This window comes from Schistocerca serialis, chromosome 2, assembly GCF_023864345.2.
Source record: "Schistocerca serialis cubense isolate TAMUIC-IGC-003099 chromosome 2, iqSchSeri2.2, whole genome shotgun sequence".
Taxonomy (NCBI): Eukaryota; Metazoa; Arthropoda; class Insecta; order Orthoptera; family Acrididae; genus Schistocerca; species Schistocerca serialis.
Window position 1 is genome coordinate 310,289,560 of NC_064639.1, and position 18,431 is coordinate 310,307,990.

The window sequence follows — 18,431 nt, forward strand, 5'->3', positions numbered from 1 at the left end:
CGCATGAGGGGAACGGTAGTTGAGGTGGGGGAATTGCTCGCTCCATCATTTTATTTGACTACATCTTCAGGATTAATTTACCTAATAAATATATTGCATATGTTAAAGATTACATGATTTTGAGGATCCTAGAGCAGAGATCTGGTCTGATTTCCTGTGATTTTTGTGGGCCATTCAGCAAATAAATTAGTTGAAAACATACACGATAACTTTTTAAAGCAGCAAAGGCATAGAGAAGTTGTGTCATAATCCTGATAATCAGAGGGAAAAACAGCAGTAATCAGAACCCAGGAGACATGCCATTTGTACAGTTTAACTCGCTGTGCTTCCCCTTGTGTACAATAACGCTATTAAGATGTAGCACACAGCAGAGGGAGATGTACGGTAAAGCACCGCAAACTGTGGTGTTCACAATACTGCAGTCTCACCAGATTTTAAATAGCACACAGCCCTTTGACACATGACTGCTTCCTCTGATGAGATGACCACTAATGTGGTACTCTTGTGATACTACTGCTCTCTGAAAAATATTTTCAGTGGAATTCGCTTAATACACCTGAAAATTTGCCTCCTATATTGAGTGACAGTGAGAAAAGTACCAAAAAATTACAGACATATTTAATTTGTATAGGAAACCGTATTTTCAATTTGTTCTCCAAATCCAGGGCTGAAAATAACTTTTTTCTATCATCCAGCATTTGTGTGTGCTAGTCTTACTCCCTATTTCCCATTTGTTCTTTCTTCTATACAAAGTAACTGTTCAGAAGTTATGAAAGAATGAGATTTGGCCAGTTGCTATTACTCTTCTGCTTCGAATATTGTGAAGAACGACAAAGCTTTTTAATGTATATGTAAGTGAAAGCACCATAACCAATGACTTTTTAAAAAGATAACATATTCTGGAAGATATATATGAAATTGTCAAAGCAATCTTCTATCACCCACATACTTTTTCTCTTGTCACCTTTGGTGACAATGAAGCTAGTCCTTTATCTTCACAAGACATGTAAGCCAGAAAAGCTAATATGATCTAAGTACACTTTTAAATTCACACATTTTTGACTAAATTTTCTTCACATGTGCTACAGATTGAACAATCTTATAAGGAAAACAAACCTTCACTTAGTTTAATGTCTCTTAGCTTATGCCTGAGTGCTGATCTCCCACCAGGTCCAGCAGCTTTTCCTGTGATAAGCCATTCACGAAACTTTCTCAATCCCCTGGTGATTGCTTCTACAGAATCTTCATTTCCACAAGGAAAGGCTGAAATTATCTCCAATGCTGTTACAGGGCCAATGCCTGATAATCCAGTAGTGTAATCACTACCAACCAGCAAAGCCAGTACTATAAGCTGCCTGCGTGTCAATCCTGTGAAATAAAAGACAAGAATGACTGTTACAAGGATAAAGCTATTGCAATTGTCTACTTATATTTTTATTCTTTTTACTGTCACGGAATTTGTGGACACAATGCATTAAAAACATATGAGGTGTTGCATGAATGTAAATGGGGCATTTCACTATTTCACTTACATTAATTAATGATCTCACTGTACAAAGAACAATGGGAACACAGACGGAACATTAAGAACCAGAAAGTAAACATTTCCCATTATCATTTCAGGTCACTACTACGAAAAGCAGTCACTGAAGAAATGATTGATCACACACTGCATTCCATTGTTGCTCATAAATACACACACACACACACACACACACACACACACACACACCTGTAACTCTGCTGGATGTACCAATGGAAGACATGGAGCTATCGATCTAGACAATGATGGTACATTTACAGACTCTGCCAGATAATGCACTGTACAGCTCTCACCATTGTGCCTGTGTATGAGGTGGCTAAGCTGATTCAGCACCTGTTGACTGGTATACTTTATCAGCCAAGGAGCTAACTAACTACTGTGATGGTTTCCATCATTGCCTATCAATGTCACCCATCCTCTGACAACCTCCCTGTATTCGGTTGTGTGAATTCTTTTATAAAAAGATGAGGACACTTATTTTATTTTACTGTGGCCTTATTTGCTTTTGTTGCATGTTACTGGATACTTATCCTGGTGTAGTGAATAACTGTTGTCTTAACAGAATGAGTCACAAAACATACATTGTGCATTTCGTACATAAAACTGATGCAAACATGCTCTGAAAGACGATTCAACTGCTCTTTCAGAGTAGGTCAAGACAATATGTTGCTACAGAGCATTTAGTTCATATTCTGCAACAGATGACTTGTGTAAGACCCCAGTTAATCCAAATGTCTTCAGTTAAAACTGCTGTGCACATAGCAAAATCTTTATTGTGCCAGAGGACAATGGACATGAGTTGCCTGGACAATGGCTCCTGTCACTTTACACTGGTGGTGCACTGTCTTCAAGAATGGCCACTCAAAACATACTCTTGGCAATGTACATAGGCTATCAGCAGTAATAACATTAAATTACATTAGGTTAGCCATAGTTCAAGGATTCCAAAAAGAGGGGTGTGTAGTGATCAATGCCTCTCTCAAATATGTCTGGTGCAAACTTCTCATAATCTCTCAAGATCAAATGATGTTTGTTGTGAAACTCTCAATGAATTAGTAAAGGCAACCCATATTTATCAAATGGGGCACAGAAATTTACATTTTAATCAAGTGCAATACAAGACAATTGTTTAAAGCTACTAAATATTATAATATTACAGTGCTAATGTAAATTATGTTAAAATAAATAAATTGGGTTTTTGAATACCCATGAAGATAATCTTCCATGGAGTATAAGGATATGTCTAATGGAAAATTTCTCAATTTTCTCATTAACATTTTCTGTTAGGCAACTTCTTCTACAGGAATTCCAAAATCTAATTTAGTGCTTAAAATGTCAACAAAATTAATCAGTCTTTCAAGATATAATTAATTGGATAGATAAAAGAATCTACTCACCAAGTGACAACAAGGTATTACAGTATGCTAGCTTTCAGAGCTAGTGGTTCCTTTTTCTGGCAGAAGGCTTGAAGGGGAACGAAGAAGGATGAAGGAAAAGGACTGGTGAGATTTAGGAAAAAGGGTAGAGTTCCGAAAAGTCACCCAGAACCATGGGTCATGGGAGACGTACAGCATGGGATGAGAAAGAAAGACTGGTTATTGGGAACTGCCATGGACAAGATTTGAAAATCTGAGTGTTTACAGGTGAAAGATTGGTAATATGCAAGACAGAGATTACTGCTAAAACATCATGCAAGAATTAACAAGAGTAAAAAGCAAAGTGAATTGTATGTGAAAGAGGTGGGAGGGGGATGGCAAGAAATTGACAGGTCAGAATCATGTGGAACAATTGTGAATAATAGTTCGACAGTAACTGACATATTTCCTCGAAAGTGAGTGCAACCAAGTTTGAGAGGGGAGCCAACTTCTTAAATAAAAAAAACTTCTCTGGGGAAGTGACCTTCAGAGAGCAACATCAGAAACACAAAAAGCTGCCAAGTGGTGTTTCCGCTACTGCAAATACATGTCTCAATACTCCTTCGTATTTTTAAATGGCGGAAATGTGGGTGGGCAGGAGTCTGTCTGGGAGGTGACCACAGTTTGGATGGGTTGGGAACCTTGCACCTGTATTCGTTCCGACAGAAGCTGAATTTCCTGATGAGAAAGGTCCATTTGCTGTTAGAACTGCTGTTTCAATTGCTGTTGCAGGAGCAGCTGTCACTGTTGCACAAGCTGCACAAGTTTTGTGCCCACAATGCACTGTTAGCCTTTTACCTCCTTGCCAATTCTAGTAACTAGAATTGAGCACGACTGTGGCACACCAGCCAACAGGCCGACGAGGAATCGCCAGTACAACACAGCCACACACAACAGGGACAACTGACAACAAAGATCACACAGCGAAATGTCCAGACCAGAGAGCAAAACCAAATTGGATATCAAGATGCAGACTATCAGTGCCCAGAGCAATGACGAATACATAAATGATCACGAGTGCTGTCAGAACACGACTGCAGTTCGAGCCCCAACGCTGCCGGCTTTATAGGACCGTCACGAGTGCCGACAGGCTCGTGCGGTGGGCACAGCACTATGGCAGTGACAGCAGCACTCGCAGGTTACAGGGGCGGCGTCTAGCGGCTGTCATCTACGTCCGTGCCTTCTGGCGGGATGTCAAAATTTTTGGACTGGGATACCAGATGAACCTCGCCTCACGATCATCCTCCAAATCCCTCATCACGGAAACCAACCTTACACTCTGCAGAAAGGACATCAATTGTTTATTTCCTATTACCTTAAAAGAGTCAACATTTCCCAGTTACCACATTTACATTTCGTATGAGCACAGTTTATTACGAATGACCGAGGGTCCTGAGTTACTCGAAAAAGGGTGAGGGAAGACAGCAGAAGTGTCAGATTTATGCAATGTTATCGTGCAAAGGCACAGAATATCTAATTAGAACAACCTATAAAATATCATGTCCCATCCTGTCTATAATTTCTGCTCCACACAGCTGAACATACTGCTGACCTTTTCATGATTTAGCTGTTCCCAGATCGTGCAATGTCAAAGCAAAATAAAAGTTTTAAATTGTTCACCCTGAGAATTAATTATACTTTTATTCGATCACTGCAAATTATCAGTACAAAAGCAATAGAAACTCACTGAAATATCGTTGAATTTCAGCTGCCTTGAACTGCAGAACATGCTTTTTCTGGTTGAAGAAATTTTTGTAAACATTCTGTCCACCAAAAAGCCAAATATCACTGTCATCTGTGATTGTTCCATCTGTCAATGAAACAGCATCTAGAAATGCGCACTGTGCTTCTGCTTCCATTGGTGCAATAACATATGGCACACCAAAAAGCTGTAGTAGTTCCTATCAAAATAAAGATATGTTAAATAGCCCATATGGCATTATAAATTTTTTATATGCCATTACAAAATTAAATGAGATATCAGCATAGCGAAATAAAAAAAAAAAAAAAAAAACTTCAAAAATAAGAAGAATAGAAGAATAAGTCATTCTCTCTGAACTGCATTTTCTTTCAGTACACAAAACAGGGATTCTAAAGCAAGAATGTTAGTTTAACTTATAAAACACTAGCATTGAACAGGTACCATATAATTAATGTACATTCATAATGTGCTAGTTCTTATGTATAAAAAAAGGTGACAGCATTACATCACATCATCATCAGTACATTACTATTTTAATAATTCATAACCTAAAGTACCCACTGGATCTGATACACGAAATGACAGTCACATAAATAAGACTACAGAGCTGTAGAGGAACTTAACTGCATAAGCCACTTCAATGAAGTGATCCTGTAAACGTAGTTCTTACAAATTGTTGCACTTTTTACTGAAGAACTTCCATGTACAGATACCGGCAGACACACACACACACACACACACACACACACACACACTCTCTCTCTCTCTCTCTCTCTCTCTCTCTCTCTCTCTCTCTCTCTCTCACACACACACACACACACACACACACACACACACACATGCACACACTTCTTTCTAACAATAACAAAATGGACTTTTGTGGGTCCCCCTTGATGTAAATTCTTTGTTATTACCCACAAACTAGTTTCAGCAATAACTAGCTATGAACAGTGTTTCTTTATTCATTTATTATTTCTATTCTTTACACATTATTACTTTGATAACCTATGCTTTCCTCATACAGCATTTCACTAATTGCACTGGTGTACAAAGTGACTGTTTAGAAAATTTTATCTTTGTGCATAAAAGCACAGCTACTTCATCATAGCCTTAGCTGACTTTTTGTTCCAATTTATATTACTGATTAATATTTTTCACTGATAGCTGAAATGTGGATTTAGAGCATGTGGAAACAAGACACTGCTATACATAGCATCTGTAATAACCGAGTTTAAGTGGGATGCACATAACAGGTTGAATTGAACAAAGAGCTGTAACTGTTTGTACTGAGACTGTGTAAAACTGAAGCACATGCAAATTCAATGATGACAGGAAGAAGGGAATGAATGAATGAATAAATAAAAATGCATTACTAATAACAAATTTGACAAACAGTGTTAAGGTCCAGTATGGTCAAGAAGAAAGTAGTATGGTGTTGGCTGCACTAATGCAACTCAGCACAGTGCAGGCTGATGTGAGAGAGTGCACAGGTGTTGTACACAGAATCATGCTAATGAGTTACAAGTGAGTGGATGTGCAGCTATGTTTGTATGCAGTCAAGCCCAGCTGTAATTAACTGCACATTATGTCATGCAGCTTTCCCAACATCCAACGAACAACTTCAAAAGAAACAGAGGTGCTATAGTTGCTTTAGGTTGTGATACATTTTCCCATATGTTGCTTCTAATTCATGGTGCCAAATTTCCTGAACCCTCTCATTAAGGATACGCTGCCTGCTGCTTCCTACTTGGAACTAATCCATAATATGTTGTAAAGTAGCACGAGTTCTTCCATTAACCTATCCAATACATCTCAAATATTTTCCTTGTAATGCCACCTCAAGATAAAATGGGAGTCTGCAATAGTTGACAGTCTTCTGACATACATGCTGTGTCCAATAGGGCACACAATTCACTGTACAATGTCAGGTTGTGCAAAGTTTGTACATTTTCCCATAAGTTTAATAAACACAACAGACACCCATAATGGCCTTAAGTCATCAATAATATATTCTCCTTCCTGCCAATACTGGGGTAACTTTGTGATTCTATGACTGTAGAAATCACATGGTCTCGAAGTGAAGAATTCATCAAGCCATGTATGGAGTGCTTTTCATCCAGGAAGGAAGTTTCTTGGAGGTTATTCAACAGAGATGAGAAAGGGTGAAAATCTGAGGGTGCTAGATCAGATGAGATGGGCATGGAATGACTTCCCACTTCAATTCTTGTATAGTGACTAGAAGAATGCTGGCAGGTGTTAACATGGACTAGCATCACTTGACACAATCCTCCTGGTCGTTGTTCTCTTGGACTGCATCTGCAAAATGCTTTAGCTGTTGACAATAAATGTGAGCAGTGATGGCTATGCCATGGGGAAGCAATTTGTAGTACACTGCACAGTTGCTGTTCCACTAGATGCATAACACTATCTTTTATGGATGCATGCAGGTCTTTGTGCGGGGAATTGCTGTTTTGTTTGGGCTCAACCATTCCTTTCTTCTCCTTATGTTACCACAAAGACACCTTTCTTTCCACCAGTAGTGATACAGAATAGGAATGGTCGTGTTGTTCATGAGCCTATTGATGACGAGTAAGCAGAGATGCATATATGGGACAAATTCTAGTGTCAGATTCCAGTCGTTGGCTTTGAACAATGACATCATACCTAAGGCAAAGGTGATACGTATAGGCAGTCTATGAAAGCAAGGCTCATACTCATAAACAAACAAATGTAGCATGCAGTAAAATTACAATCACATTTCACACAGTTATTTACTTAATCATGAAATAAGTTATTTACTTAGCCATGAAGTGTATCAAAATGAATTAAAATTGACAAAAATGAAAATAATTAAGAACAAGAATTTTTAAAAAAATTTCTCATCTGATAAGAATTATTCTCGCAATTTATGACAGTAGAAAAGCACAGAGAACCTTTAAACTGCATTACAGTAAAGCACATGGTGAAGTCATACTAATATAAAAGGGCATTAATCTTACTGTTAATTACTGAATGTAATGGGAGAAGCGCATAAAAGTAGGGATTCTGGGCAGGGAGAAACTAAAAGTAACAGAACAAAAGGAAAATGAAATGAATGACAACAAATACGAAACAGTAGCATTAAATATGGAGAAACCGACACACTAAATTTTAAAAGAAAAGCCAGTACACAACTAACAAAAATACACAAAAAATTACGAATATTGGAATCAAATCCAACCATTCCATGATTCATATGTATGTTATTTTTGCAAGAGTTGAAACATAACAGCATTTCAACATTTGTAATTGCTCTCTAAAACTACTGCACTGAAATATCAAAATTAGAATCGGTATCTTGATTCGACCTTCTTTATAGTTCAATTCTAATAACTGATTCCAATATTAGTAACTTTTTTACAATAGTTCAGAGAGCAATTACAAGTTCTATTAGACCACATTTTAGTGCACACACCTGCTGAAAAAACGATCTAATTAATAAATCATCGAGTGGCTGGAATCGGTAACTAGAAGTGACTTATACAGGGTGTTACAAAAAGGTACGGCCAAACTTTCAGGAAACATTCCTCACACACAAAGAAAGAAAATATGTTATGTGGACATGTGTCCGGAAACGCTTACTTTCCATGTTAGAGCTCATTATATTACTTCTCTTCAAATCACATTAATCATGGAATGGAAACACATAACAACAGAACGTACCAGTGTGACTTCAAACACTTTGTCACAGGAAATGTTCAAAATGTCCTCCGTTAGCGAGGATACATGCATCCACCCTCCGTCGCATGGAATCCCTGATGTGCTGATGCAGCCCTGGAGAATGGCGTGTTGTATCACAGCCGACCACAATACGAGCACGATGAGTCTCTACACTTGGTACCGGGGTTGCGTAGACAAGAGCTTTCAAATGCCCACATAAATGAAAGTCAAGAGGATTGAGGTCAGGAGAGCATGGAGGCCATGGAATTGGTCTGCCTCTACCCATCCATCGGTCACCGAATCTGTTGTTGAGAAGCGTATGAGCACTTCGACTGAAATGTGCAGGAGCTCCATCGTGCATGAACCACATGTTGTGTTGTACTTGTAAAGGCACATGTTCTTGCAGCACAGGTAGAGTATCCCGTATGAAATCATGATAATGTGCTCCATTGAGTGTAGGTGGAAGAACATGGGGCCCAATCAAGACATCACCAGCAATGCCTGCCCAAACGTTCACAGAAAATCTGTGTTGATGACGTGATTGCACAATTGTGTGCAGATTCTCGTCAGCCCACACATGTTGATTGTGAAAATTTACAATTTGATCGCGTTGGAATGAAGCCTCATCCATAAAGAGAACATTTGCACTGAAATGAGGATTGACACATTGTTGGATGAACCATTCGCAGAAGTGTACCCGTGGAGGCCAATCAGCTGCTGATAGTGCCTGCACACGCTCTACATGGTACGGAAACAACTGGTTCTCCCGTAGCACTCTCCATACAGTGACGTGGTCAACTTTACCTTGTACAGCAGCAACTTCTCTGACGCTGACATTAGGGTTATCGTCAACTGCACAAAGAATTACCTCGTCCATTGCAGGTGTCCTCATTGTTCTAGGTCTTCCCCAGTCACGTATCATAGGCTGGAATGTTCTGTGCTCCCTAAAGACGCCGATCAATTGCTTCGAACGTCTTCCTGTCGGGACACCTTCGTTCTGGAAATCTGTCTCAATACAAACGTACCGTGCCACGGCTATTGCCCCGTGCTAATCCATACATCAAATGGGCACCTGCCAACTCCGCATTTGTAAACATTGCACTGACTGCAAAACCACGTTCGTGATGAACACTAACGTGTTGATGCTACGTACTGATGTGCTTGATGCTAGTACTGTAGAGCAATGAGTCGCATGTCAACAAAAGCACTGAAGTCAACATTACCTTCCTTCAATTGGGCCAACTGGTGGTGAATCGAGGAAGTACAGTACATACTGACGAAACTAAAATGAGCTCTAACATGGAAATTAAGCGTTTCTGGACACATGTCCACATAACATCTTTTCTTTATTTGTGTGTGATGAATGTTTCCTGAAAGTTTGGCCGTACCTTTTTGTAACACCCTGTATAGGAGGTCAGTTCTAGTTAACGATTCCAACTAGTTCATGGTTCATAATTTTGGGCATTTTTGCAGTAACTCTGTGGACTATGTTTTGTAGGATTTCTAGATTTCTTATTGATCCCAGAAGTACCACGAAAAAGTAGCAAATTTTATAGGTACAGCTACCATTTTTTTTTTCTCTTTTTTATAGTAGTGACAAGAGTAAAACCAAATGAAGAAATCCTGTAACTTTTCAGTGCACACACTTGTTATTAAAACAATCTAAATAATGAACCATGGAATTGCTGAAATCGGTAACTAGAATTGACCTATATAGCTTAACTCTAGTTAGCGATTCCAATACTTGTCAGACCCTACTTTTCATGAATTTTTGTTACTTGTGTACTGATGCTGTTACATTTAATAATAATTATTACAAATTAACACTATTTCACAATATTATGACTTCATCATGCACCATACTGTGGATTTAAAGGTTATGTGTGTTTTCCTTACTCGCACAAATCACGGTAACAATTTATTTTAGACATATATACTTCTCCTTTTCTGTTCTTAATTATCTTCATTACCTTCAGTTCTTTTCTACATAATCTGTGACTAAGTAACTAATTATATGAACTGTGATTGTAATTTTATTGTATGCTACATTTGTTTGTTTAAGAAGATGATCAGCTGCTTTCAAAGATTGCATCTTTGTAGCATTTCTGCCTTAAGTATGACGTCACTGCTCAAAGCTGCCAAGTGGAATCGAACACTAGAACTGACCCCTTTTGAATCTTCCCCATTGCATGCAGATGTCACACGATGGTGGAATGATTCCAGTTCATCACATTTGTGAGTTATTGAGTACACTAATGTGGCTTATTGTGTTTAAAAGATCCTCATCAAACCCTGAAGGTCTTCCTGAACATGGAGGGTCACTAATGTCAAAACAGTCCTCGTCAAAATGAGAAAACCATTTTCTTGTTGTGTTCTGTCCAATGGCATTATTGCCATACATGGCACAAATGTTTTAGACAGCATCCGCTTCTGTCACCCCTCTATTGAACTCAAACAGTAAAATACGTCAGAAATGTTCTGATTTCTCCAATTGGCACTCCATTTTCTAGTGTACACACAGCTCTACCCACAATCTCTAAATGACAAAATGACAGTGTACAATCTCAGATAGCAACAGTGAAGTATAAATAAAAATGACGATCAATAAATAAACCTATAGCACCTGGAATACCAACATGGAAAACAAACACACTAGGAACTTATGCACCAACTTAATAGGTACACTGAACACATCAACTGTTATACGAGTTGCATTCAAGTTCTAAGGCCTCGGATTTTTTTTTCTAATTAACTACTCACCCGAAATCGATGAAACTGGCGTTACTTCTCGACGTAATCGCCCTGCAGACGTACACATTTTTCACAACGCTGACGCCATGATTCCATGTCAGCGGCGAAGGCTTCTTTAGGGGTCTGTTTTGACCACTGGAAAATCGCTGAGGCAATAGCAGCACGGCTGGTTAATGTGCAGCCACGGAGAGTGTCTTTCATTGTTGGAAAAAGCCAAAAGTCACTAGGAGCCAGGTCAGGTGAATAGGGATCTTGAGGAATCACTTCAAAGTTGTTATCACGAAGAAATTGTTGCGTAACGTTAGCTCGATGTGCGGGTGCGTTGTCTTGGTGAAACAGCACACGCGCAGCCCTTCCCGGACATTTTTGTTGCAGTGCAGGAAGGAATTTCTTCTTCAAAACATTTTCGTAGGGTGCACCTGTTACCGTAGTGCCTTTTGGAACGCAATGGGTAAGGATTACGCCCTCGCTGTCCCAGAACATGGACACCATCATTTTTTCAGCACTGGCGGTTACCCGAAATTTTTTTGGTGGCAGTAAATTTGTGTGCTTCCGTTGAGCTGACTGGCGCTTTGTTTCTGGATTGAAAAGTGGCATCCACGTCTCATCCATTGTCACAACCGACAAAAAGAAAGTCCCATTCATGCTGCTGTTGCGCGTCAACATTGCTTGGCAACATGCCACACGGGCAGCCATGTGGTCGTCCGTCAGCATTCGTGGCACCCACCCGGATGACACTTTTCGCATTTTCAGGTTGTCATGCAGGATTGTGTGCACAGAACCCACAAAAATGCCAACTCTGGAGGCGATCTGTTCAACAGTCATTCGGCGATCCCCCAAAACAATTCTCTCCACTTTCTCGATCATGTCGTCAGACCGGCTTGTGCGAGCCCGAGGTTGTTTCGGTTTGTTGTCACACGATGTTCTGCCTTCATTAAACTGTCACACCCACGAATGCACTTTCGACACATCCATAACTCCATCACAACATGTCTCCTTTAACTGTCGATGGATTTCAATTGGTTTCACACCACGCAAATTCAGAAAACGAATGATTGCATGCTGTTCAAGTAAGGAAAACGTCGCCATTTTAAGTATTTAAAACAGTTCTCATTCTCGCCGCTGGCGGTAAAATTCCATCTGCCGTATGGTGCTGCCATCTCTGGGGCGTATTGACAATGAACGCGGCCTCATTTTAAAACAATGCGCATGTTTCTATCTCTTTCCAGTCCAGAGAAAAAAAATCGGAGGCGTTAGAACTTGAATGCACCTTGTACACATACACAGTGTACAAAATAAGCGATAGCAACACACATAAAAGCCACAGGACACCCATTCAAAGACGATCTTCAGATACTCCACCACATTAAAAAATCACAAACAATGGATTTCATGGGGGAGCTTGAGATTTTTGTACAATACAAAAAGCAAGGAGAAAAACAGAAAATCACACATGCAAACATCACCAACAATGTACATATAAACAAATGCTTTTAAAAATGAGAATACATTCTCAAAACACATTGTCTAACCATAAAAAATAAGTACTGGTTCACGTTTTCATTATTTAAATCAAGTACATCACAGTTTTACACCTCTCCAGATATGAGTGTAGTGTCTTAACCACTACATTACCTCACTTGGTACAGGAGAGAAATCTGCTATATGAGACACCAAACTGGATAGCCTGTTGTAGATATATTTATACACAAAATTATCAATGTAGACCAGTGCATACACTAAGTGGCAGTTTATAAAAGTACAATTATTTTGAAACACACCAGCAACTATAGAAATCTCACCTGAGCTTCCAAACTCATCTGTTCTGTTATACTAGATGCTAATCGTTCTTGTCGTCCCCTTTCAGTGAATAACAGACGCTGCTCTTCTTCCAGCAAATTCTGAAAATAATTAATGAGTCACAAGGAAGATATCTTTTCATTACAACTTGTGGTAAATAAGTGTGTAAGATGCTAGTGTTGTAGTAAAGCAACAGAAATCATATTTTTTTTAAAATTTAATACTCTTAGTTACAAGAGTGTCAATTATAGAATTTGTTAATAAACAATCTTTTAAAAATATTTGATTCGGATCATAATCATAGAAATTACACACAAAAATGACACATTAAACATGTAAATTTAACTTATGAAAATGATTAAATGTGCCCATCTTTCTGGCATACTTTGAGGCATGTGGGGCACATACAGCACTGCAAGAACATAACACAGGATTATCACTTAATTTGCTAGAATAGTTATAATATGAGGGCTGTTCAATAAAGAATGATCATAATATTTTTATGGTCATAATTTCTTGCTAAAATTCAATCTCATCATATTCTGTTAGCTTAATGTGCAACAAACACGCCATAGTAGTTTCTCTGTTGGGACTCATGGTTCCCACCTGTGAGAGGTAGGCAAGGTCAGACATGTTCAGTATCGCCTACCACTGCAATGGAGGTAACGCGCAAGGAACAATATGCGGCTTTGAAATTCTGCTTTCGTCTCAACAAATCTTCAGCTGACACCTGTACAATGTTACACGAGGGCCATGGAGAATCTGTTCTTCCCTACAGCACAGCTTGAAGGTGGCTTAAAAGTTTTAATGAGGGGAAACAATCAGTTTCGAAGAAAGGTGGACCCAGTGCTCCAGTTACTGCTCTTACAGAAGGAAACATTGACACTGCTGCTGTCATTGTGAGACAGGACTGACAAATTACCTAAGATCACTTTCTGAAATACTGAACATTTCATTGGGTGCTACTCACACATTGGTGACAGAAAAATTACATGACATGTGTTTGTGCGCAATGGGTTCCAAGACGGTTGATTCCCGAACAAAAGGACATTCACGTGCAGATCTACATGCATTTAAAGTTGATGTTATAGGAAGATCCGGAGTTTCTTTTAAATGTAATCACTGCTGATGAAACTTGGCTACATCATGACTTTTTCCTATTCCCTAACATGAAAAATGCCTTCGTGGGAGGCATTATCAATCATCAGAAGCAGTGGTGAAAGGCTGTGGAGGCAATTTTGAGGGACCTCTCAAAAAATTGTTTCCAGCATGTATCTGAAGACTGGTAGAAATGCTGGGACAAGTGCCTCGCATTCCTGGAAGACTACTTTGACAAGGACCATCAAAATTATGTGGATGAGTCAAGATATGTTGTAAAAAAAACAATAGGATTATTCTTTATTGAACAGCCCTCATAATTAACATGGCCTTTCCCCAGCGCACACAATTTTCACATACTGAAAATTACTACATACGGGGATATGCATTTAACTTAAATTTTAAAGGCAAGGGCAGTAATTTGTTTTTAGTTTTGTTCTTCTGGAAGAAATACAAGAAATAAATATGTACACAAAAGTGAAGTGAGTCACGGCTTGGTGCAAGCCATTTGACATGACACCACTTCGTCAACTTGAGTGTTAATGTGGACTTATGTTTTTTTTTGTTTTTTTTTTTTTTTTTGTTGTATCAAATTATGTACATCATTGTTCCTTTTACACCAAAGCAGGTTATTTACAAGAAATGTCATGAGAGGATACACGTAATGTGCAGCAGTAGCTGAAGGGCCTAAATCTTTAAACAGGTGTCTACAGATGATTGTGGGTGAGCACCACATATTATTCTTACAGCATGTTTTTTAGTAATGACTAGCTTCTCTTTTAAAGATGAGTTACCCCAGAAAGGTGAATGTAAAATGAAACTCCATAATGATCACCAACATTCAACCACGTACTTGGACAGATGTTTCAGAAAAACCACGTGAGCACTGAGGTTATCTAAAAGCTATAAAGTAATGAACAGACTGCAAAAATATTTTTTATGATTATTATGAATATCAAAAATGGTTCAAACGGCTTTGAGCACTATGAGACTTAACATGTGAGGTCATCAGTCCCCTAGAACTTAGAACTACTTAAACCTAACTAACCTAAGGACATCACACACATCCATGCCCGAGGCAGGATTCGAACCTGTGACCGTAGGGGTCGCGCGGTTCCAGACTGAAGCGCCTAGAACCGCTCGGCCACTTCGGCCGGCTATTATGAATATCCAGCAAGGATTAAATATGTATGAAAAATGAGACAATACATGAGATCAGTGCATTAGTGACAAAAATATATTTAACTGATGATGAAACTAGTTTTATGTGATAGTCCCCCACAGCAAAAATATCATTTAGTGTGACAGTAACATGATCCTTTCCTCCCCCTGAAATGAGCGTCCCTGAAATTTACACACAAATATGTTTCATGATGCAGAATTTTTAAATCCTATTTGATGATAACCTTAGAGGATGGGCTAAAGAAAATGTTTCATAGGGTAGATTCTTCCATTAATTAACAATATATTTTAAAAATTATAAGAGTGATATAAGCCTGACTGTTCATAAGTGGAATGAGAAAAAGAAGACAGATTGGAGCTGCTTCTATAGTAAAATCAAAGGAACTCTGTCTACTTGTAAATGAATGCAGGAAATGTCATGTTGGCAATTTTATGCAGAATTTATTACGAGGAAAGTGGTGTGAATGCATATGGATTTTCCTGAGCTGGCAAAAAAGGAGCAGGGTGTCTGCATCCAGCCAATGTGCCACACCCTAAATTTCTTCGTACCACAAAATTCTGGATAAATATATTCAACTGCTATTAGTTAAAGCAGTTATTCAAAAAAATTGAAGATTGTACTCTGGAGTGAGGAATGTGCACACACATGTGGAGGCATGGTCCTTAAGGAGTGGCAGAAGTAATCACTGCTTCATATGGCAGTAAGGAACAAGATAAAGAAATAAAGAATTTCCAATTTTTGTACATTTAAGTTATATCAAAATGAAATAACTGAACTGAGATCTGGTAAACGACTGTGGAGTGATTCTAAAAGACAAACAAACCACTACAGAATAAAATTGCTTGGTGACAATAAGTGCTACTTACTTTCATTGTTTGCAGTTTTTCAGTTGTCACTGCATCTTCCTGAGCTTTTTCTTGAGTCTGTAGTTCTTTAATTGCTTGGAAATCCTCTTGGCCCTCTTCATGTGTGACTTTCAAGCTGTGCTTTACAGTGCTGTGTTCAAATGTCTCAGATGATGCCACATCATCTGCATAAGGCACTTCTGCAATATGCCCAGTATTGTGACTACTGCTAATGCCCACAGTAGTCACATCATTAATGTTACATTCCTTTGAAGTAACAACTACATTTTCATTCTTTGCATCAATTTTTTGTGGAAGAGAAAAAGAGAGATCATTCCTTTTTTCATTATCTTCAACAGGCAGCAAATTTTTATTACCTGCATCACTTACATTAGAAGTAGGAGCACTATTGTGTTTCTCTTCTGTCACATCTGGGGATTTTGTGAAGATGTCTGCAAAAATATCATCATCTAGGTTGCAGTCATCCTTTTTAATCACAACTTCAAGGAAAGTCTTTGCTTTCATGTCACTCACATTCTGTGCACTACTTGTATTACTGTTAACTTCCACAAAATCTACTTCACTGTCACTTGATTGTACTTCAACGATGCTTTCTTCATTAAGCTTAGTTTCTTTGATGGTAATGGCTTCAGGAGATTTTTCACTGGCATCTGAACAAATTTGCTGTGAAACAGCCCTGTTTCTTGTTTCCTTTTCTACAGATGTGTCCTGAGTATCAGTGTGTTTATTGATAGTTCTGTTTATCTCTGTTTCACATGTAACATTCTCATATCCATTTTCGTGTTCTGTTTTCAACAATGAGTCCATGTCATTCAACTGCAGCACGTCTGTAACAGGTACTGTCTTATCACTTGTTTCAGATAATTTCATAGTCGTAGAATCTATAAGTTTACTTTCTGCTTCACGAGGATTAGAATTATTTGAGTTTACCGAAGTCCCTTCACAATGTAATAATTTATCCTCTGGTGGTATGCTTTTACTTGTTGTTGGTTGAGGATTTGTGTAATCCAATGATTTATTAGCTTTTTTCTTACGTATCTGATCCTGAATAATTTTCAATATCTGTTTTTGTGTCAGGCCACTATTTTCAAACATAAAATTCTTTGCTAACCTCATTGTTTCATCATCATCACTCATGTCATGGTCAAACTCATCATCAGATACCCAATTACTTTCATAAACAACATTGTTCTCTGTGACAGTGCGAATGTCATTGTCACTTTCATCGGACTTCGAATGTTGATCAGATGCACTTTCAACTGTAGGCACAGTTTTGCTACTCCCTTCTCCTGTAAGCTTTTCATTATTTCCAGCATCATTTCCAGTATCTGAAATAAGTAAATAGGTATGCCAATGAATCAATAAGGCAAAGGAGCATACACTGTGCGCATAATGCTAAGAAAATGTAATGGTAAGTAAAGAAACTATGGTGGAAAAAAGAAAACCAACCCCCCCCCCCCCACACACACACACACACACACACAAAGAGAAAAAACAGAAAGAGATTGGGTCGAGTAATATAACTGATACAGATAACCAGGGTTGCCACAAGTTACCCCAGATGAAATTCCTGATATTTCCCCGATTTACAGCCAAGTTTTAGCATTTTTCCCTGACAATTTTGAGATCTCAAGGGCAAGTAAAGACAAATTGACAAAAAATTGTATGGATTTCCTTATTTCTAAACATGTGAGCAAAAATCCGAAGGACTAACATCAATATCTTTTGTGATGAGCTGTTTTTAGATGGAGGAAGCAAGTCAAATGATATGTATGTTTCAGTAAGACATCTGGTGTTATTTTATTTCAATAAAACTGAACACATCTGATGACAAAAATATGCATTTCCTTGGAGTAGCAAGACAGATTTTAAATACCTTCACTGATTTCAGAAATAACCTCAGAAAAAAGTAAGCCTCTTAAAAGAAGTGCGTAAGGCCGGGAGGAGTTGTGTAAACCAACACAGTAGGTGACCACCAATAAAATGTTGGTTTTTCTCAGTTATTACTCACTGTGTTAGGTCTATTATTTACCAGGTACTGTGTGATTTTTCTATCCAGAAATACATGAGTACGTAGCATAAATCTGCCAGCGACTGTCACAGTTTTCTCCTTTTTACCATCCATACTTTCCAATATATAAACTATTTTCGAAGTGTCAAAAATGTACTAGAATAAATGTCTACAATGTACTTGCCGTGAGACAGTTGCAATTCCTGAAATCCATCACCATGGCCTCTGGCCTGGCGAGGAGCACTGCAGTCCTGGATCCATGTATAAATCACAAAGATCCGCCGCATTACTCACACACAAACAGATCCAGCCTGCGGGCAGGTCGGTGAGACTAGATCCAATGGGCAGGGCCTGCACATTAGT

General features: G+C 38.6%; 1 protein-coding gene across 1 annotated transcript in view; it reads right to left on the reverse strand.

Moving 5' to 3' along the window:
• LOC126457090 (DNA excision repair protein ERCC-5) overlaps positions 1 to 18,431 on the reverse strand; it is a 69,741-nt gene that overhangs the window by 18,268 nt on the left and 33,042 nt on the right. The window contains exons 7-10 of the mRNA XM_050093114.1: positions 16,058 to 17,385; positions 12,913 to 13,011; positions 4,646 to 4,859; positions 1,117 to 1,368 (exon numbers count right to left, since the gene is read on the reverse strand). Of these exons, the coding sequence (XP_049949071.1) occupies positions 1,117 to 1,368; positions 4,646 to 4,859; positions 12,913 to 13,011; positions 16,058 to 17,385 (1,893 nt within the window). The remainder of the gene's footprint in view (positions 1 to 1,116; positions 1,369 to 4,645; positions 4,860 to 12,912; positions 13,012 to 16,057; positions 17,386 to 18,431) is intronic.